The following is a 21806-nucleotide window of genomic DNA, read 5'->3' as shown; positions in this document are numbered from 1 at the left end:
AAATTTTCTACTGAGGTAGATTAATCAATGAGTGATATATTTCTCTTGGAAGAAATTTAAAGGTCTGAGTGAATAAACTATACAGAGAACAATACCTGTTGTATTTGTTAGATGGGACAATAGAACTGCCAAAAGTTTAAATGGACAGGTAACTTGCAGGTGAATCTATAGAAAGGTTCAATAGGGTTCGCTATAAATTATTGTAACTGTTTATAACTTCTACATACCACCATATGTTTGTTCATTTGAAGATATCCACAATGTAATAATCCACTTAGAGTTACTGCTGCCATCTCCCGTACCTTTAAAAACAATTAAACTGATTATATTTGCTTGTCAATTATCAGGAAACCGAATGTTAGATCTGAGAGCAGGATTCAGAATAGAATTGTGTTTACAGGTTACAGGTTAAGTTAGGTAAAATTATCGGAATTCAGGCATTGTTATGAGTAAATCTAGGCCTCGTTATCCAGTTTCACAGACTGAGTAAGCTTGGTTCATTTAAAGTCAATTCCTTTTTATTTTATTGATTTCTCATTATACCTCTAATTGTTCATCACATATAAGATGGAAGACAATATCCTGTATGTCTTCTATGATGGATGGTTGGTGAACTGTGAAGAAGTTGTTAAACGTCATAACCTGAAGGTAACCCAGTAAAGCTACTCTTGCATGCCAGGACTTCAAACCAATTATCTGGAGAGAAAAAGAGAAAATATATTATCGATGAAAAATTACTATCATTCTCTACATTTAAGCTTAAAAGTTGTATTGAACCAAGGACAAATAGCTGGTTAAATCATTTGATTTTATACTTTAGCAGCCAAAGTGTCAATTTACAAATGCCTGTATTCCTGCTCTATTTATGCAAGAACTTTCAGAATCATCATTCTGCAGGGTAGTTTAGAAAAAAATATTCCGTAAGTTTGTAATCTTAATTTCCATACCACTTGAAGGACGGTGACCAATTTGTTAAAATATAATTTTTCAAATATTTTGTGCAATATATTTTCCCCGTTCTTAACATGTGTTGGAAGTGACGATGGCTTCATTTTGACACATGATTGATTCAAGTAACTACCATATCTCGCAATTGGTCTAATGCTGATAATTTTTGCTGTTAACAGTTTCAAACTTGAAAATTAGTAAAAAACACAACATCACTTAAGTCATACCTGTCAACTCACCCGTTTTTTGCGGGTGACACCAGTTATATTCACCTCTCACCCGGGAGTTTTTCTTTACCCGGCGGGTCCCAGGAATTTCTAACATTACCCGTTTCACCCGGATTTCTGACCGGAATTGTTTCCGGTATTTAGAAGTAATACGACCTTCGGTTTTATCGGTCTTTTTCAATGTAACCAAAAGCCAAAATGTAGGACTGTTTACCTGAGCTACGTAATGATATTTTCAAGGTAAGATTAGTTTTTTAGTGAGTATTATTCAGTTAATTAAATTAAAAAATAGTTTGTCATTTCAAAATTATGTCGGAAAGAAAGCGGTCCATGTCTGGGCCAGCTTGTTCCACACCAAGTAAAAGGAAAAAGTATTCATGTTCATACAGTAAATGTTGGGAATCGGAATTTAAATGGGTTAAACCAAGTGAAAGGAGCCAGAATGATGCTTATTGCACACTTTGTAATTCACATATCAATGTTAGCGCAGGGGCAAGAAATGATCTTGTCAGACATTCTAAAACAATGACTCATTCAAAGTTGGAAAAATCTCAGGCAGAATCTAAGGGCATGGCATCTTTCTTCACAACAGCAATGCAGACAGTGAGAGGGCATTTTCTTTAGTAAAGAAAATAGCTACAGAGTTTAGGGCTGATCTTAATAAGGATACACTGTGTGCTCTTCTTTCTTGTAAAATGAATACACATTTGCATTGCTATGAACTGAAACAAGTGCAGTTCTTTTAAAGAATGCCAAGTCTGCTACTATGGAATATAACAATAGTCTGAAATAAACTTGTATACATGTTCTAACTGTTTCATATACATATTGACTATATAAATTATATGTAAACATATTTTTGTTCTTCAATTGAGCCCGCAAAATGTCGTACGCGTTATGACCTGAGATTTTTTTTCTCAATGCAGGTCATGACCTGACTTTTCATTTTCAGAGGTTGACAGGTATGCTTAAGTTAGTAAAGGGACAGCCCCTTGCCTTTGGTCATATTGGTATTTTAGTGAATCTTTTTTTAAGCTTACAGTTTCTACATAGCTATTATGGATTTTGAGATACAAACTTTAAAACCAGTGAATAAAAGGAACAATAAACTCACTTCTCTCATAGTACTAATAGCTACAGGAATGACTTCAGGTTGAATAAGAGCTTGTGAGAAGCAGGCAAGACTTAAAGTACAAGATGACTTCATTTCTTCATCTTTACTTTCACTTTGTAATGTGCACATCTGTAAGAATAAATTGTGATAAACCAGTGTCACATATAACATTTAAAATATGGTTTTCTTCAGTTACTGACATTGTTTATAAATAGATGAGTATCATTAGACTTCATTAAATCGCAAAAAATAAGACAAATAAATGTGACAATTTTAAAGTTCATTCCTTTATTCTCTTGTTAGGTGGTACTCCTGTTTAGTACATTGCCTGTTCTAGTTTTAGGATTCCCTTTTTACTTGTTAAATCATAATTGATCTTAAACTGGGATTTTCAGAATAACTTAATAAACATGATAAAATTATGTCGTTTTCTCTGGACTATTAATAATTCAAAGAATTTTTTACCCCAGGAATTGATAACCTGAGTCGTATATGGTCAAAGTTTAAGGAATTTTCAGTCCAAAATTCTCTTAAACTGCATGCTTCATTTGACATTTTTAACTGTATTGATTTGAGCGTTACTGATGGGTCTTTTCTAGACAAAGTTTGGGTCTGGTGTACAAAATTCTGATATGTCAGATTATTTTAATTTCAAATCCATTTATGTAATACCCAAGTTTCCTTACAATATATGAAATAACCAATGCCAACATGTTTTAAGTACAGGATGAAAATTTCAAGAAATAATTCTAATTGCTTATACAAGTACAATGTATCTTTCAGTAGATCCAGCAAAGTTATAATGTGTTTTCAAAGACATCAGATTGAGGAGTGATGTGAATTTTTTTTATTGTATTTTAATTGAAGGCAGTACTTACAATAGGAAGAATAGGAAATATTTCTGGTGGTGCTGTAGTTAATGTTCTTCCTAAACTATTAGTTAACCATTTCATTACTGTAAATAAAGTAAATACAATGTACATTACTGTAAATAATGGAAACCTTGTACATTACTGTAAATAATGGAAACATGGTGTACCTAATTTCAAATAAACCAAACATTGTACATTACTGTAAATAAAGGAAACACAATGTAACATATTTTAAAGAAAGGACAAAGTGCAATGTGTATCATTTATCATTCTTGCTTATGCAATTTGTATCATTTATCATTCTTACTTATCATTTTCTAAAAGGCATCTTGGTAGAAAGCATATTTTAGGCAATAACGTTCAAAGGTTTCTAATATACTTACTAGTTTTACATAATCTAATGGCTATTTTCCTTTCATCTGTTTCTTCAGTATCAACATTCATAGGCTCTTCACCATTAGTCTCATCTACATGGTTTACTTTATCATCTATAAATATAAACATAAGTGTGTGTTGGTAATAATAAGTATTTAAATTGACTACAAGGAATGTTCTTTTTTTAAGCAGGCAATTGAAATTTCAGAGAGCACATATTTATGAAGAGTTTGTCTTATTTTCTATTTACTTTTTTTATAAACCACAAGAATTAATTCTTATTCAAAATATTCCTGTAACGTTTGATTTTGCCTCTGCGGTGCCAAATATATTCTTTAATTCCACTAAAATGTCAACAATTATGACAATATCATAACCTCTTATGTTGCTTTTAACATACAATTTCATATAGTTCTGACAATTTCATTATCATTTTCAAAACAAACGCGAGCGTTCTAATTTAATGTCAGCTTTCTATGTTTAAAGAATAAAGAAAGATATTGTTACAAATATGGATTTTGGTTCAAATTAAGATTAATTTAATATTTGCCTTGAGCTGCTGATAAGGGATTAAATCTGAAATATGTTTTCAATAGATCAAATTTTCAGATATAACTATGTTGAATCTAAAAGGGGACATGATCACCGACTTGGTTTAATCTAGAGAGTCATATAAATAATAGCTTACTTATGAAAATTGTTTTTTAAAGTTTCATTGTTTATAGCAATAGAATATGGTGTAATTATTTATGACATTAAATTCATACACATTCTAGTCCAAACTAAAAGCAAACACAGTGTTTATTGATGTTCTATAATTAATTCTGCAACAGCTGATTAAAGCATACCTGTTTGATTTGTATCCAATTCATCTATGACAGTAAACTTAAGACTATCTAGCTGAGGTATTACCATATCTAGGAATGATTTCTTCTTAGGTGAAGAAGTATCACAGAAAGAACTGACTTTATAGTCAAACAAGAACAGATCAGATATCATACTGAAAATATACATTTAAGGTATTTATGTTTCATATGTTACAAACTGGCAATAACTATTTGGAAAGGCCAATTGAAGAATTGTTTCACTTCTTAATGTAGAACTTTTTTTGCTGTAATTTGGTGAAAAATATGACTTGCTTCTAAGAATACATCAATTTGCATGCAAAAAATCTGTAAATAGAATTTCTTTTCCTTGCATTGTTTTAAACTTCAAACTTGTGAAACGCAGGAGAGGTATGTTAATTAAAAAAACAATCAGTATGTATGAATATGCTAGAGTGATGGATTAGTTTCTGTCTTATGTCAATACTTCAGCTTCAGTAATCTCATACCAAATTAAAACCAAAATAAAAACTAAAGCCTGCATACTCATTTAAAAAGTTTTGAAACAACAGGGTACAAATGTATAATACACAAGAATAGCAATGACATTTGATTATTTAACCTGATAAGACAGCTATAAAGTAGACTCTAAAGGCATGAGTGATCACATACTCATCAAATCTATCACAACCAGCTTTTAAATTGTGGTCCAATGGCATTCATATTTTCACAATGTGGTTGAACATTAGGTATAGGGAAAGGACAACATCCATAGTCAACTTACAGTAACACAGAAATCTTTTAAACAAAGATATATGATAGACTTTTGAAATCTCTATGGTACAGCCTATGTGTGACTAATATAGGGAAATTAGTAGACAATATTACCTTCCAATCCTATCCCTGACAATTTTATATGGATGAGATAAGTGAGGCTGTACATATGTTAGAACTCTATGAAGTAAGTCAGGAACTCTCCATTCTTGTTGGATCAAAGCTTGCTGTAAGGCATACATTCGACTGTAATAAAAAAATATAAACACATATTTAATCTAATGGGCATGTTGACTTAAAGTGGCAATTTCAACTACTGAAGATTCATTGTTATTCGTCAGGTTTGTAAATTTCACAGTAGTTATATTGACTTAATTTCAAAATAATGAAAAGTAAGCATGTTCACTTAGTTTTTCATAAAGACTGATATTCCTCTACAATGGTTTAAACAATAGCTTTATTTCAACAATTCAGAGAATGCCTTTATGGTCATTTGACTTGCAGTGTCAGTAACACAAACATTACCTTGTATCACCAAATGATCCACCTTCTCCATTCAGAGGGTTCTCTAACAACAGCTCAAAAAACTTATATATCTTCCTTGGATCTCTACTTTCCTGTTAGAAATATAAATATATGCAAATTGAGAGAGAAACAAGAATGTGTCATAAGTACACAGATGCCCCATTCGCACTATCATTTTCTATGTTCAATGGACCATGAAAATGGGATAAAATCTCTAATTTGGCATTAAAATTAGAAAGATCATATCATACCAAAACTTTAACCTGAAACAGGACAGACGGACGAACATACGGACCAGAAAACATAATGCCCATAAATGGGGCATAAAAAAATGTAATTACAATGTTGATGGATAATTGATTTTGTGAACTTTACCAATTTATATTTAAGGTTCACATTTACCCACAAAAATAGGAATCCCATGAAAAATTGGATAACATAACAGATTGAAAACTGAGAAAAATCAAACTGCTTGTGAGCAGGGAAGGTAAAGATTGCTTAAATTTATCAGTGCAAAGTAAAATCAAATATTGCATTACATAAGTTCAACTACAATTCTGAACAATGGAAGATAACTCCAATCTTTACAGATGACTTGAACAATGACATCATTGATATTTTTAGAACAGATATTACAGTCCTGCACCTTGCACAATTTATGTAATTTCTCGACAGGTATAACATCATTTTGCGACTTGAATAAAAAACAATATAATTCATTAATAAATTTCTGGATAGGATAAATAGAATGCTATAATAATGCACTATATTTTATGTATCTCAAAGGTAGTGATAAACATTGAAAGAATTTAATATTAAGTCAGTAACATAGAATCTTGATTGTATTTCTTGCAATCTGTACCTAAACACATTGATATTAGGGGCATTGGTTGATGCAAATAAAAGATAGTGTTATTGTTATATTCGTGACTGGTAATGTTTACCCTGATTCCTTGACAGAAACAAATGTACAAGGCACATTTAAATATCTACACTTAAAATAGGAAATTAGTTTGCATCTCCATGAATTAGTGATTTTCCTAAGAAATTAAATTATAAATACACAACAACATATGACAATACTTACAGAAACTGATGAGAAGAAATTACCCCAGTCAGATATAGTTGACACAGTAATTACACTCATTGCTTTTCTAATCACAGGAAGTGCCCATTCCCACATTGCTTCACTCTGAAATAAATTAAACATACAATAATGTGTGACTCATCACATTGTTTTCTTAAAAATTAGGCTGTTACTTTTCTCAATTGAACTGTTTCATATTTTTATGTTTTGGGCTTTTATAGCCAACTATATTTTTCTCATTGAAAAGGCTGTACAGTTGCCTAAATTTGCTTACATCCACTTCAATTTAACTTCAGTGGATAGTTATCTCATTGACAATCAACTACATCTACTTATTTTTATATAGCTTGATACGATAAAGATTTTTTGAAGAGAAGGAAACACAATGCAGATAATTAATATTTTTTATATGATCAAAAGTAGAAACTGCTTTGGCAGGACCACTTGTTCCCTCATAGTTTTTATCAATATATCAATACCAACTAGTCCATAGAATGTGTGAGTCTGCAAAGTACCAGTGCAACCTGCTCTCTCTAAATACAATAATTTGGTATGAAAAACCCAAAAATTCAATGATATAAAATTAAAAAAGCCGGTGTATAATTATCTGTGCAAGTCTGGTAAAATTCTATTAAGTTATTTCAATTAATGAGTTACAGATTAGCAAAGTGTGACAAGAATGATGATGCAATGGTGCAATAATTGATCCCCATGCCTCTACTACAGCTTTGGTTTTAAACAACACAATAACCATTATATTCATAATGGTAAAAAAATGTCTAAAAGACAGCAGTGCTTTACCATATCATAAGGCCAATGTTTAGCACCCCTGAGAATTCCAGATAGCATCTCCATTCCACATCTCTGATGACTATCGTGTTTATCATGACTAGAATCAGCAGTTAATTTTTCAATATGAGGTTTGAAGCTCTCCAAGAATGTGTCACCATAGTTACGAAACAATCCCTGTAATAATAGGAAAATGTTATTAAAATTAATGTTTTTTTTTCTCTTTTTAAATGTATATATTCATGTGGTATTTTTCCTCTTTTTAAATGTATGTATATATGGGTTTTAAAAAAACAACTCAATAATGTGAAAAGATTTATTCATCAATATGCAGCACCTTATTTCAAAGGGAAAATAATGCCATCCAAAATTGGACAGTAAGATATAATATAAAAAACTAGAGGCTCTAAAGAGCCTGTGTCGCTCACCTTGGTCTATGTGAATATTAAACAAAGGAAGCAGATGGATTCATGACTAAATTGTGTTTTGGTGATGGTGATATGTTTGTAAATCTTACTTTACTAAACAGTCTTGCTGCTTACAATTATCTCTATCTATAATGAACTTGGCCCAGTAGTATCAGTGGAAAATGCTAATAAAAATTTATAAATTTTATGAAAATTGTTTAAAATTGACTATAAAGGACAATAACTCCTTAGGGGGTCAATTGACCATTTCGGTAATGTTGACTTATTTGTAAAGCCTACTTTGCTGAACATTATTGCTGTGTACAGTTTATCTCTATCTATAATTATATTCATGATAATAACCAAAAACAGTAAAATTTCCTTAAAATTACCAATCATGGGCAGCAACCCAACAAAGGTTTTTTTGATTCGTCTGAAAATTTCAGGGCAGATAGATCTTTACCTGAAAAACAATTATAACCCACGTCAGATTTGCTCTAAATGCATTGGTTTTTGAGTTATAAGCCAAAAACTGCATTTTACCCCCCATGTTCTATTTTTAGCCACAGCGGCCATCTTGGTTGGTTGACTGGGTCACGCCACACATTTTTAAAACTAGATATCCTAAAGATGATTGCTGCCAAGTTTGGATTAATTTGGCCCAGTAGTTTCAGAGGAGAAGATTTTTGTAAAAGATAACCAAGATTTACGAAAAATGGTTAAAAATTGACTATAAAGGGCAATAACTCCTAAAGGGGTCAACTGACAATTTCGGTCATGTGACTTATTTGTAAATCTTTCTTTGCTGAACATTATTGCTGTTTACAGTTTATCTCTATCTATAATAATATTCAAGAAAATTACCAAAAACAGCAAAATTTCCTTAAAATTACAAATTCAGGGGCAGCAACCCATTAACGGGTTGTCCAATTCGTCTGAAAATTTCTGAACAGATAGATCTTGACCTGATAATCAATTATATCCCATGTCAGATTTGCTCTAAATGCTTTGGTTTTTGAGTTATAAGCCAAAAACTGCATTTTACCCCTATGTTCTATTTTTAGCCATGGCGGCCATCTTGGTTGGTTGACGGGGTCACGTCACACATTTTTTTAAACTAGATACCCCAATAATGATTGTGGCCAAGTTTGGTTTAATTTGGCCCAGTAGTTTCAGAGGAGAAGATTTTTGTAAAAGCTAACTCACAGCACTTAATTCAATTCTTATGTTAATGGAAAAAAATGCAATGCAGTGATTAATGAAAGAACCTTTAGTGAATTAGCTCATAAAATTCACAGCTCTCTAAATGGAATTCTCCTGAAAAAATGGTTACCCATTTCAGAATATTTTGAAATTCAGATGAATCAAAGCCTTCATACTCAAGACTAAAGTAAGGATCTGAAATGGCAGATATCTAAGAGATTTAAAGTTTTGAATCTGATTAAAAAGTACTTTCCTAACTATAACCTACCTTAAACAATGTCAAATATTTATGCCTAAATTTGTCTTTGCCTTTGTTTTCTTCTAATGCCAAGAAAGACACAAATTTTTTAACAAATTCCGGGTCCATAAATGCATCATAAATTGGTTTTTCATTATCTGGTAATTCTCCCCTGCTTCTTCTGATGTTTGGTTGATCTTCATAAGGGGCATATACTTCCATTTCTCTGAAGAAACAAATAAGATGAAAATTCATATCTGTAAAACTCATTTTACTATGCAGCAATCAGTAAGAAACCATTATGGATTTTTGTGACTTTGCCTTTTGTCTGTTATTTGTGTAAAATGATCTCAGATAAATCATCATCTTCTCTAAATGGATGGCAAACAATATAGTGCTTCAAAAGAGAACATTCAAGTTTGTTTCAATGATTTAAAAACTATGATTTCATTCAGTTGGTTTCTGGGTTAGAATTTTGAGGATATACAAGTAACTCATTTTTAGTAAATGATTGACATCATGTTTAATGTCTCTAGGTTCAATAGCTAAGTAATGAGATTCACCTTTGACAGAACTCACTGATCATTCCCAGTCTGGTAACATAAAGTGTATAGCAAATTGGTTTGAAGGAAAACATTGAAAACTATAAATGAATTAGAGTTCATCACTGAAAGTGTCAAATATATGTAACAAAAGAGAACATCCAACCTCTACTGTGAATTAAACTTGTTGTTTTATATGTACTGAAATTAAGCAAAGTTTACAAAGATGATCATATGACAAATCACACCAACAGTGTTGACAAAAGCCTTAAACACAAATCACTCATCTGTTCAAGTAAGTTTAGGAATTTCTCGTTACATTGAAGACCTGGGGCCAGTTGTTCAAAAGTGTCGTTAAGCTAACGACTAGTTAAGCCTAACAACTCGTTAAATTTTAACATTGTTGTTAGTTAATTTCTGTGTTAAATTATGTTGTTCAAAAATATTTAACGACTGCATTAACTAACAACTTGTTTAATTAATGTCATGCTCTTTGCTCATTTTAACATGGGTAGGCATTATATTTGTCGATATTTTACACTGAGCGTTAGCCAGGTGTAAAATGTGGTCAAATATAATGCCTACCATGTTAAAAGGAGCATAGAGCATGACATAAAGGAATTATTTCGATTATAATATGACAAATACAATATATTTAAAGGTGCGTACGAAAATACCGTAAGAATGTTTGGTTGTTCCTGTGTCCTCCCCAAGGAGTCTGTATATTACATTTCATATTTGATATGTTTAAAAACTACGAGCAGACCAAATATATGTTGTTTGATAAAAATATATAATAAAAGTTTATGTTAGCTGCTTAAATGTAAATATTTAAAAGGATAACAATGGAAATAACGTTAATATAAACAGTAAGTCTGTGCGCATGTGTCAAACATATTTTTTGTGCTCATTAGAACACGGCTTTGTTTACAAAGTGTAATAAGGACGTCATATTAGAATAAGAATTTAACAACTGATTTATTTATCATTTTCAAATAATTCCCCAAAATTCCACCACTTCCTGTTTAACAATGGCTGAAGAACAAACCCCCAACAAGAAACTACCAAGAAATAGAGGAACTAACTTAACAAGTATGGAAGTTAATTTGATCAGTAAAAGAGTGGTGGAGGAGATAGGCTTATTGAGAGGAAAGTTTGGCCCTGACATAACTGCAGATGCAAAGAACAAGATGTGGGCCAAGATTACAGATGAGGTGAATGCTCTGGGGGTTAGTTACAGGAAACTTTCAACTGTTAAAACCAAATTCAGGAATCTAACCCGAGATGCCAAGGAAAAGTGACTTTCTGCTGTTGTTTTTTTCTATGGTCGAGTTGTTGTCTCTTTGACACATTCCCCATTTCCATTCTCAATTTTATTATAAATATAATAAAAGTACTAGGATTATGTAAAAATGTAAATACCTTATAAAGGTATGTTGTATTAATTTTGACCTACTTTGGCCAGGAATAATATCCCCAATGTGTCTTCTCTATAAAGATCAGTTTGTCATATTTTTCCTTAGTTGTTGGTAAATCGTCAGAATTATACAATATCCATTTATTGTCTTTCCTATCCCCTGGACAGAACTTTGTTGTAGGACGTTCTGTACCAGATAACTTATGAGGATCTATCACAACTTTTTTATGTTTCCTTTTCTGCTGTTTCAAAAGGGCAGATACTGCTGCTGTGGTAAGCTACAATGAATCATTCAAAAGAATAATAAAACAGAAAATGTTTAAATCACAAAAATTGTACAGATAATAATATTTAAGGCTGTAGTCTTGCTGAAGACATTATGGAGTCCTTTAAATGTCTTTTAGTAATTGAATCAACGTTAACTTATTTACTCATAGTAGGCCTATATAAAAAAAAATCATTATAAGAAGGCAATATATGCTGCATAACTGTAGAAGTATATATTTATAAAGAAAAGAATGAAAAAGAGTTTTGGGTTTCACAAAACAGTATAGTATTAACTATTGGTCACTATTTCAACTTGAGTTTTGCGTCACCGTGACGGTATGAGAAAAGGGGGGAGGTAAGTCGTTTGATACTAAATTTCTAGGGAATAAGAAATATAATTTATTAATTTTATTTCACATATCTTTAATTTGAACATAAAGATAACATGTACAGAAATTTAAAATAGTTGATTATCAACAATGATCGCGATTTCTTTCTTTCATATTTTCGCGGGATTTGAACAGGAAGTTAGATTGCCCATGCGCATTATTCAAACACGTACCTTTACTGTATTTGAAAAAGAACAACAAAGGACGAAGTCGAAAGAGAAACCTCCCGTTTATCACGTATATTTATGGTATGTAGATGTTTGCATGTGGCTATCACGGTTTGTTATATTTATGAATTGTGTTTAGAAACTCTGAATTGGTATCATATTGCACAATTAGAGAAAATTATAACGTCAACATTGTATTCCAGAAAACAGATCAGAACACATGGAAGGGCCATCACATATAATTTCCTCCAATAATACTATTTCTTAGAGCATTTAGTGTGGAAAGCATATTTAGTTTCATTTTAAAGTTTAGGTAAAGATTGTTACAATTATTATGCTTAAAGATTCACATAAGAAAAAGGGGGGGGGGGGGATAAGCAAGTGTTTACATTATTTTGCTCAGGTAAATATTCCCCAACATATTTACTTTATACTATATATATGCAGTTCTTTTAGTTTAACTTAAAGGCTTGGTAAACCACATACTTTTTGAAGATCATATTAAACAATGAATTTTAACTGGACAACAAAGTATTGAATTTGAATGATCATGGAATAGTGATACTTTTATTGTTTTATTTTTACAAAAACAAGTCAGTCTGAACCTTTACTGATCTACAGGTGATCTCTAACTCTGTGTAATATGAGAAATGCATGTTTACATTAATGTGTACGTAACCTGGTTTTGAATGTTATAGCAGATCATTAACATGTATTATTTATTTTACAGAAGCTTGTCAAACAGATCAATGACTAAAAGGCATCAAGTGGAGCAAAATTAAAATTCAGTATTGGGAATTCCAGTCTTTAAAATCATCAAAGTTAGGTTTTTTGTCTGTATAGCTATATACCATTTGTGTTCAAAGATTAATCTTTTATTTATTCTAATTTTGTTTACCTTACATACCATATTATGTTTGTCTTTATATCTAAGTTATTCTAGTAAAGTTCTTTATTTTATGTTAATGGAATTGTGTGCAGTCATCAATAAAAAAAAAAACGTCTTACTTAGGTAAAGTGTTTTCATCGTTAACAATAACATAGTGAAACCCTCAGTCTTACAAAACTCAGGTTGAAGCTTCTTCATTAACAAAAAAATACTAATAGTAAACATTAATGTATATTTTTTTTTTAATGATTATCTTATTACAATATGTGCTTCGTCATTATGGTTTTATTTATTTTCAATGCTTCTAGAAACAAATTGAAAGTGGCTCAAATTTAAAATATCTTTTCAGGACATACAATTTATATTTATCATATATATATAATCTGATTTTTTCCAGAGTTTAGATATACTGCAAGAGTAAAATGATGTCACTTGGAAATACATATCTGAAGACCTCTCCTGCTTAAAATTTACCGCTGAAAGATCCTGAGGTGGTGGAAGAATGATGACGTGCAATCAGGACAAAAAGAGACAAATATAACAAATGAATTTATAAAATAAATCTTGTATCAAAAGAAATATCATTGTATTACTATTTTTGATATCATTGTTCCTGAGTAATTAAGTATTAATGTAATGGTTTATGAGGGTAATATATACATTTATATAACATATATGTATATATAATCAAGGACCTTTGTTTTTTGTGGACAGTTGTCTGGTTAGCAGTCATGCAGCATCTTCTTATTTTCGTAAATATTGCGATCATCCTGAACACACATTGGATCTAATAATGTCTTCACTCTTCCTAGATATATATACTACTTTCTAGAAGGGTTTAACATTGGTTGGTCATTTAATAAAAACTACGTTGAACTATTTATTTAGATGTCTTCCATTTAACTTATCTATTTTGTTCATATGTGTATTGGTGAGAGGGAAAAACATTAAAAAAAACCATGTACACCCACACTGCCTGTTTACAATCTACCAACAGCAAAAATTTGGAAAGCAGGTAAAAAATGTGGTGTTTGTAGCTTTATAATTAATTTCATTATTATACTTTCAACTACTATTCAACCTTGAATCAACGTTGAATGGATGTTGAAACTTCATCGTTGAAATGACAACGTTAATTCCAATTTTAAAAATCAAACATAAATTTGACATTATTTCAACGTTGAGAAACAACCTTGTTTCAACGTTGAATCAACGTTGAGTGCCTGCTGGGAATCCTATATATAATTATACATTCTCTTCATATTTTATTTTAATTCTTTTCGTATTCTGTTTTGTTCAATTTGAAATTTACTTCTATATAGATAAATTTTGAATTTTTTAAGGGTGTTTCGGTTAAGGTTTAACTACAATGGCTTTTCCTCATCAGGTATCCAGAGCCTCTTCAATATGATAATATTTAGTCTAGAAGGAAAGTTCCCAGCATCTATGCGCATAAAATTTAATTTCCTGGATATTGGAGACCGACTGGACTTTAAAAATACTTATTTTCACTTATCCCCAACTTTAAAGAATTATAAGTATTAAACGGCTTTTAAAAGGAATTTATTTGTGTATCAACTGGACCAAGTCACTCACAAAAATTTCATAGTGAGTAAATTGGCCCAGTTTATACACCAATAAATTCCTTTAAAAAGGCTTTTAATATTCTATAATAAACCTGTTTATTTACTTTTGACCTTATGATTTATTCAACACAAAAATAAATTACTGGTCAATCTGACTTGATTCACAAATTATCAAACACAAAACCAATAATAAAAAATTGTGTGCTAACATGTAGCAGGGATAATCATGATAATACTAAGCAGTCAAGGGTCTAACTTAAATAAGTTATTAGAGAAAAATAACATACATGTTGTTATTGTGAGCTGAAATATCAAAAAACTGTAATAACATATGTATGTTACATGTTTCAAAGGGAAAATATACAACCTTTATTTTGTTAAATTTTTCTCAAGTTCTATTGATATTATAATTTTCTTTATGTATACTAATCTTTGCAAATTATATAACAGCTCATAGCTTACCAATCATGCATAATACACCTATGTTATTACAGAAAATACATTCCTGCAATAACCAATGGGTGTTATTGCAGCTTCTCTATATCTTTTTAAAGGCTTTGCTCTGACTTGCATAAGAATGTATTTCAATTCATTGTAAGAAATGATGATCAGAGCTTGTAATGAGGCACTGTGCAAGATTCCAAGTGTCTCATTTACTCTGATATAGTAAATTACATGCTTGTAATAACATAAGCCTTGTTATTACAGCTTAGTTTGCCCTTAAAAGCCTTGTCTCATTGATTTACCATGGTTAATCATAATTGTATTAATGGAATAAGAAAATTAGTTATCAAGGTAATTTATTAAGCTACTGCGCAAAAGTTTTTAAGAATTCCCAAGTGCCCATTAAAGATAAAACATTTTTGATATATTTCACTGATAACCAACATTATGTTATTACAGATTCAGGAAAAAAGAGAAGACAACTCATGAAAGTGTCTGTAATAACAACATGCATGTTATTTTTCCCTGATAACTTATTTAAGTTAGACCCTTGACTGCTAAGCAGGCCTCGAGATTTTGAGCTGGACAACTAAAATTTTGATAAAATTTTGTTCAAAATACAAACATCATTTAGGAATAATTTGGTCTGGGCTACCAGCTTGAGTTTCCCCAATTTGTTTCCCCTGTGTATGGTGCAAACGTGTACTGTAGGGTGGGAAAGTGAAAGGGGGTGAACGTGAATCAAAAAAGTGGTTTTTCAAATTATTTGGTCCCATCCATACACAGGCACTTGTTTCTATCCATACGAAGGTCGACTATCCATATAAGTCGACCTTCGTATGGATAGAAACAAGTGCCTGTGTGTCAGGTTCAACATCTGCCTGATTGGTTATAATGCGGCTGATGCCAACATCTTCCGGTAACTCTTTGGACAACATGACCCCGGTTGTCTCATCTCTATTACACTTAACAAATTTGAGTGAACACGAACTTCTCTCTGGTGATCGCACTTTAAGTTTAATGTAAAAAAACGGTCCCTTCCCGGAAGTCGCCGTTTTGATTGACCATGCAACAAGAGATAAATTAAAACTCGCAGACCCGTACTCGTACTTTTTTTTTTTTTTTAGAATTTCGTAACAGTCGGCAGAAAAAATAAAAATAAAAGTAGGAAGCACTACTTTTATTTTTATTCTGAAATCGGAAGATGTGGAGTCGTCGGATCTCGTTAAACAGATAATAAAAAAAATCTGGCCTAAGGTTGGCATTACAGTATCTGATCCTTTAGATCTATATTATCTATGTAAAACCTTTTAATGTGTTGATAAGGTTGGCATTACAATATCTGATCCTTAAGATCTATATTATCTATGTAAAACCTTTTAATGTGTTGATAAGGTTGGCATTACAATATCTGATCCTTTAGATCTATATTATCTATGTAAAACCTTTTAATGTGTTGATAAGGTTGGCTTTACAATATCTGATCCTTTAGACCTATATTATCTAGGTAAAACCTTTTAATGTGTTGATAAGGTTGGCATTACAATATCTGATCCTTTAGATCTATATTATCTAGGTAAAACCTTTTAATGTGTTGATAAGGTTGGCATTACTATATCTGATCCTTTAGACCTATATTATCTAGGTAAAACCTTTTAATTTGTTGATAAGGTTGGCATTACAATATCTGATCCTTTAGATCTATATTATCTAGGTAAAACCTTTTAATTTGTTGATAAGGTTGGCATTACAATATCTGATCCTTTAGATCTATATTATCTAGGTAAAACCTTTTAATTTGTTGATAAGGTTGGCATTACAATATCTGATCCTTTAGATCTATATTATCTATGTAAAACCTTTTAATTTGTTGATAAGGTTGGCATTACAATATCTGATCCTTTAGATTTATATTATCTAGGTAAAACATTTTAATTTGTTGATAAGGTTGGCATTACAATATCTGATCCTTTAGATCTATATTATCTAGGTAAAACCTTTTAATTTGTTGATAAGGTTGGCATTACAGAATCTGATCTGTTAGATCTATAATATCCTAAATTTGAATTCTAATCTAAATTCAGATAAATTAAAAATACATGCTAGTTCCAAATGTTACATGTTAGTTACCTTTCTGGCATGTAGTGAATCATGGACCATTGTTTTAATATTCAATGCTACAAGACCTGCAGGAACTGGTGTATCATGTCTCAATAGTAACGATAAAAACACAAGTCCAATATGACTAAACTTCCAGGTTCTGAAAAAAAATTAATAATAAATAAACACCAGAATACTCCCTCAAAGCTATTGTTCTGAAATAAGCAAATAATAACAAGTAAACTGCGAGCTACTGCTCACTGATGATACCCACGCCGCAAGAGGATAATGTTAATAGTGTAAAAATATGCAAGTGTTCGGTAAACAGGAAGTTGTCGAGTGATGAATCTGAAAACGCATCACACTGTATAGCTGACTTATATAAATCCTGAAACATAATTTGGAAATCCTTGTATTGTAGTTCCTGAGAAAAATTTGACAAAAATTTTCAACTTGGCTATCATGTGTAAAATATTACAAGTGTTCGGTAAACAGGAAGTTGTCAAGTGATCAATCTGAAAACGCATCACACGGTATAGCTGACTTAGATAAACCCTGAAACCAAATTACAGAAATCCTTGTATTGTAGTTCCTGAGAAAATGTGATGAAAATTTTCAACTTGGCTATCATGTGTAAAATCATACAAGTGTTCGGTAAACAGGAAGTTGTCAAGTGATCAATCTGAAAACGCATCACACGGTAAAGCTGACTTAGATAAACCCTGAAACCAAATTTAAAAAATCTTTGTATTGTAGTTCCTGAGAAAAATGCGACGAAAATTTTCAACTTGGCTATCATGTGTAAAATCATACAAGTGTTCGGTAAACAGGAAGTTGTCAAGTGATCAATCTGAAAAAGCATCACACGGTATAGCTGACTTAGATAAACCTTGAAACCAAATTTCAGAAATCCTTGTATTGTAGTTCCTGAGAAAAATGTGATGAAAGTTTCATGGGACGGACTGACTGACGGACGGACTGATGGACCGACAGACGGACGGACGGACTGACAGACAGAGGTAAAACAGTATACCCCCCTTTTTTAAAGCGGGGGTATAAAAACATCAGCTCAGTATAACTCAACTTCTGGGTGGAGAAAACTAATGGTGAATAACATTTGTCATTCTGATTGATTGATTGTTGGTTGCTTAATGTCCAGTGTATATGACATTCTGACCAAACTTTCAGTTCTGAATTAAAGAAAAGGTACTTGAGAAGTTCAACATGTAATCAGTTAAATATTCAATTAACATAAATACTGCTGCCAGTTTTAGGTGAAAATTGCTACTCATTCCATTCTATTAAAAATTAAATAAAAAAAAAATAACAACTTCAGAGCAGAATTGTTTAATGTACATGTTGGGTAACTTTTCAGTGTATAAATATATATTCCAAAATCTATTAAAAAAACAAAAAAAAACACAATATAATGAATACAGTTTTAATGATACAAATAGTTTTGCACTTAAACTAACTTATTTTAAATAAAGTAAAGCTCATTAAAAGTCTTAATAAATACTCACAAATTTCCAGCATTCACCATCTTGACCAAGTCCTCTACAAGTTGGTTGTAAAGTCTAATAATAAAATAAAAAAACAGTTGTATTCCTTAACTTAATAAGACAGTATAAAAACATTTGGTTCTTTGATAGTACTTACTACATTTGATAAAAGTGTTTGTTGGCTCAGAATTAAATAAGTAGAAAAGGAGACAGAAACAAAATTTCTTTTTTTTCCATAATTTTGAAAAGTGTGCACACACTGAAATATCTGCTTTATTTATGATGATTAAATTTTATATCATACCCCAAATATTGTCAGACTGTTGATTATAACATCAAGAAAAATCCCCTAATACCAATTTAAAGTAGTCATCCACTTAAATTACCTTATATTTCTGTCATTTAGATTTCGTTCAAATTGCTGAGCTGATTTCAACTGCTCAAAATTTAATTCTTTGACATCAGATTGATATGGTTGTCTCTGCTGTAGCAACTTCTGTGCAGCAGTAAGAACAGACTCTGTTGTCTGAAAAAAGTCATCAAAGAAAACATTTTGAATTTGTTTATCTGATCAGTTGAACCCATTTATCTAGTTGCATATTATTAATAAGTACACAATTTACTTTTAAATATACAGCAAACCTAAGGAAAAAAAAGTTGCCAACTGTGGTGTTCAAAGTATAACATCACTTGTTTTTTGGATGCTGGCAAAAAAATTCCATGCTTTTAAAATTATATATATAGCACGCCTTTTACGAATTAACTTATTTAATTCATGAAAAGCGTAGGATTAAATATGTTAATGGGGCTTTTAAAGGAATTCATTGGGTGTATTAACTCGACCAATTCACTCACAAACAAGTAAAAGTCCTATGATATGTTTGTGAGTGATTTGGTGCAGTTTATACACCAATAAATTCCTTTAAGGTAACACGATACCGAATGACGTTACGCCACGAGTTATCGTTCCTGACGTTATCGAATAACGTTCACACATTCAAGCCAATGCATCAGTATTTGCAATCACAAAGTGATAAAATTAAAAAAAAATATTGGGTATTTATGTGACATTTTTAATGGTAACTTTTTCTGGATACTTGATGGAGCAAAGACTTATGGCCTGACCGATGAGGAAAATGTTAATAACTTTTTTTATTATTGCTCATTGTTTTAAAATCTTTAAAAATGTATTACTTTACTTTTAAATATTCTGTTTCTTTAAAATTTAAGCATCTGAACGATTATCTACATATAATAGACTGAGTTTTATCACAAGTCTTTATTCTTGGTAAATGTTTGCAATAAATACTTTTTCTTGATCATGATGAACCATGAAATTTTGTTTTGAAAGTAGAAATCTAATCTATAGAAACTTAGGATGATGTGTAAAAAAACACGGGGAATTGTTGGTACATCTATTAATTCTTGTTAAAATGGTCGTCTAAAACACCACTCTGGAAAAATGGAAAAAGGAAATTTATCTGGATGACAATACGGATAGAATTAGTCAATAATGCACAATACAAGCAGACTTTGCAACTCATACAAAAATAGTTTGTTTGTATGGATTGTTAAGAAAGGGGTTTACTTGGTTATTTTGCCGAATATATATCTTTCTCTATGTCCCAGTATAAAAGGTCTCTGAAATTCATTATTCTGTACAGAGTAGATCCAATATCGTTTCGGAACTATTTTGAAAATAAAGTGCTAGATTTGTAATGCTATAGACCAAGTCTACACAGGATATACAGCAACATCGGAATTAAGCCTGAAAAAGTTAACGTAGGCTGAGAAATACATGGGAACTTGATTTGGCAAAAATATAATGAAAAAAGCAGGTCCTGTTACAGTATGATTAAAGCCATCCCCAAGTTGCTACTTGCGCCAATAAACGCAAGTTGATAGTCGGGACTGGCTATAGTCAGACTGGTTTCGTTACAATTTTTTTTCTCTCCAAATTTACAATCAAACGACTGACTAATTATTATTCAAACAGAAAAAAGAGACTGAAATAGCTAAATCTTGAAATCCTTTAGATTTCATTTTCGTGTTAATTACGCTTGCATGGGTATTTGGTGGTATTTTTTTTTTTTTTTGTGATTTGAGGTGGAAATAATGTACATGTACAAGTTTGGAGACAAACCGATTGAAAGAGAATTAACATAGTTGCCTTTTTAGGCCCTGAGGGACATATTGCTCACATACTTAGGTAGCAACCATTTGATTTTCTGGGGGAGGGGGGGGCTATGGATTTTTTTCTAAACAAACTTCTTTTATCGGCTTTGGCGAAAGACAATCTATTTTTTTGGCGACAAGTCGAAAACAATTTTTTTCTTTCAATTTTAGCATTACATATAGTTGCAGCTGAGGGTGAAACAAACATTTTTTTTCTCAGGGTCAAAAACACCAGCAATCAATCCTACAATTCAAAATCGCCACTTGAAACTAATAGAGCACGCAACATCATATTGTTTCACCTGTGTAAATTCGACCGTCAATCCCACACTTGATAGTCTTTTTGCTTCATGTTTAAATTGTGCACCTATTTTTTTAAAGGTACGCATACCGTTTGGATTTTCTTATTTTTTTTTGTTCATGACAGGTTGCCTGATTAGGCATTTTGATAGATTATAAAGGCCCGCCCAGTACAGACTCCGGATAACATCTCCTGCATGTGGAATTTCAAGCTTGAGCTTTTATGTTTCGCAGTATGTTTTACTTATAAAGAATGCATATATGATCTCAAGATTTGTTTTATAAAATAATTTTCACAAATGCCAGACTGTTGAACTAATAGTGAAATTTTGCATACAGTTTGCAATGTTTGTCCGACTTGCTTAGCAAGCAACTCACACATTTACACCACGCAAAGTACACTATACAAATGTACGTAGCAAGTCAAGAATGAAAGTTTTGAATTTTTCTTTGAGTTTTTTTATTTTATTTATCATGCATGAACTATTTGCCACTGAACATTTAACAACCATCCAAAACAGAGCAATTATATCACTGTCAACTGAATCGAATTTTTAAAGTACTATTTTTCTACATGGATGAAGCAATGACAACACCATTGTCATAAAAGATGGAGTTAAAAACTCAGTAATTCAAATGAATCAC

The 21806-nt window shown here is 31.4% G+C and overlaps 1 protein-coding gene across 2 annotated transcripts in view; it reads right to left on the bottom strand.

The window, feature by feature from the left end:
• Positions 1-21806, bottom strand: part of LOC134710358 (proteasome activator complex subunit 4-like) — a 70257-nt gene that overhangs the window by 6059 nt on the left and 42392 nt on the right. For both annotated transcript variants that reach the window (XM_063570705.1, XM_063570706.1), the window contains exons 30-44: positions 19073-19212; positions 18708-18761; positions 17215-17344; positions 11382-11620; positions 9414-9609; positions 7548-7712; positions 6747-6851; positions 5660-5751; positions 5249-5380; positions 4385-4536; positions 3545-3649; positions 3168-3244; positions 2290-2418; positions 544-696; positions 228-302 (exon numbers count right to left, since the gene is read on the bottom strand). In XM_063570705.1, coding sequence (XP_063426775.1) covers positions 228-302; positions 544-696; positions 2290-2418; positions 3168-3244; positions 3545-3649; positions 4385-4536; positions 5249-5380; positions 5660-5751; positions 6747-6851; positions 7548-7712; positions 9414-9609; positions 11382-11620; positions 17215-17344; positions 18708-18761; positions 19073-19212 — 1944 coding nt within the window. The remainder of the gene's footprint in view (positions 1-227; positions 303-543; positions 697-2289; positions 2419-3167; positions 3245-3544; positions 3650-4384; positions 4537-5248; positions 5381-5659; positions 5752-6746; positions 6852-7547; positions 7713-9413; positions 9610-11381; positions 11621-17214; positions 17345-18707; positions 18762-19072; positions 19213-21806) is intronic.

This window comes from Mytilus trossulus, chromosome 3, assembly GCF_036588685.1.
Source record: "Mytilus trossulus isolate FHL-02 chromosome 3, PNRI_Mtr1.1.1.hap1, whole genome shotgun sequence".
Taxonomy (NCBI): domain Eukaryota; kingdom Metazoa; phylum Mollusca; class Bivalvia; order Mytilida; family Mytilidae; genus Mytilus; species Mytilus trossulus.
Note: the sequence above shows the minus strand (reverse complement) of the source record. Positions and strands in the feature narration are given on the sequence as shown.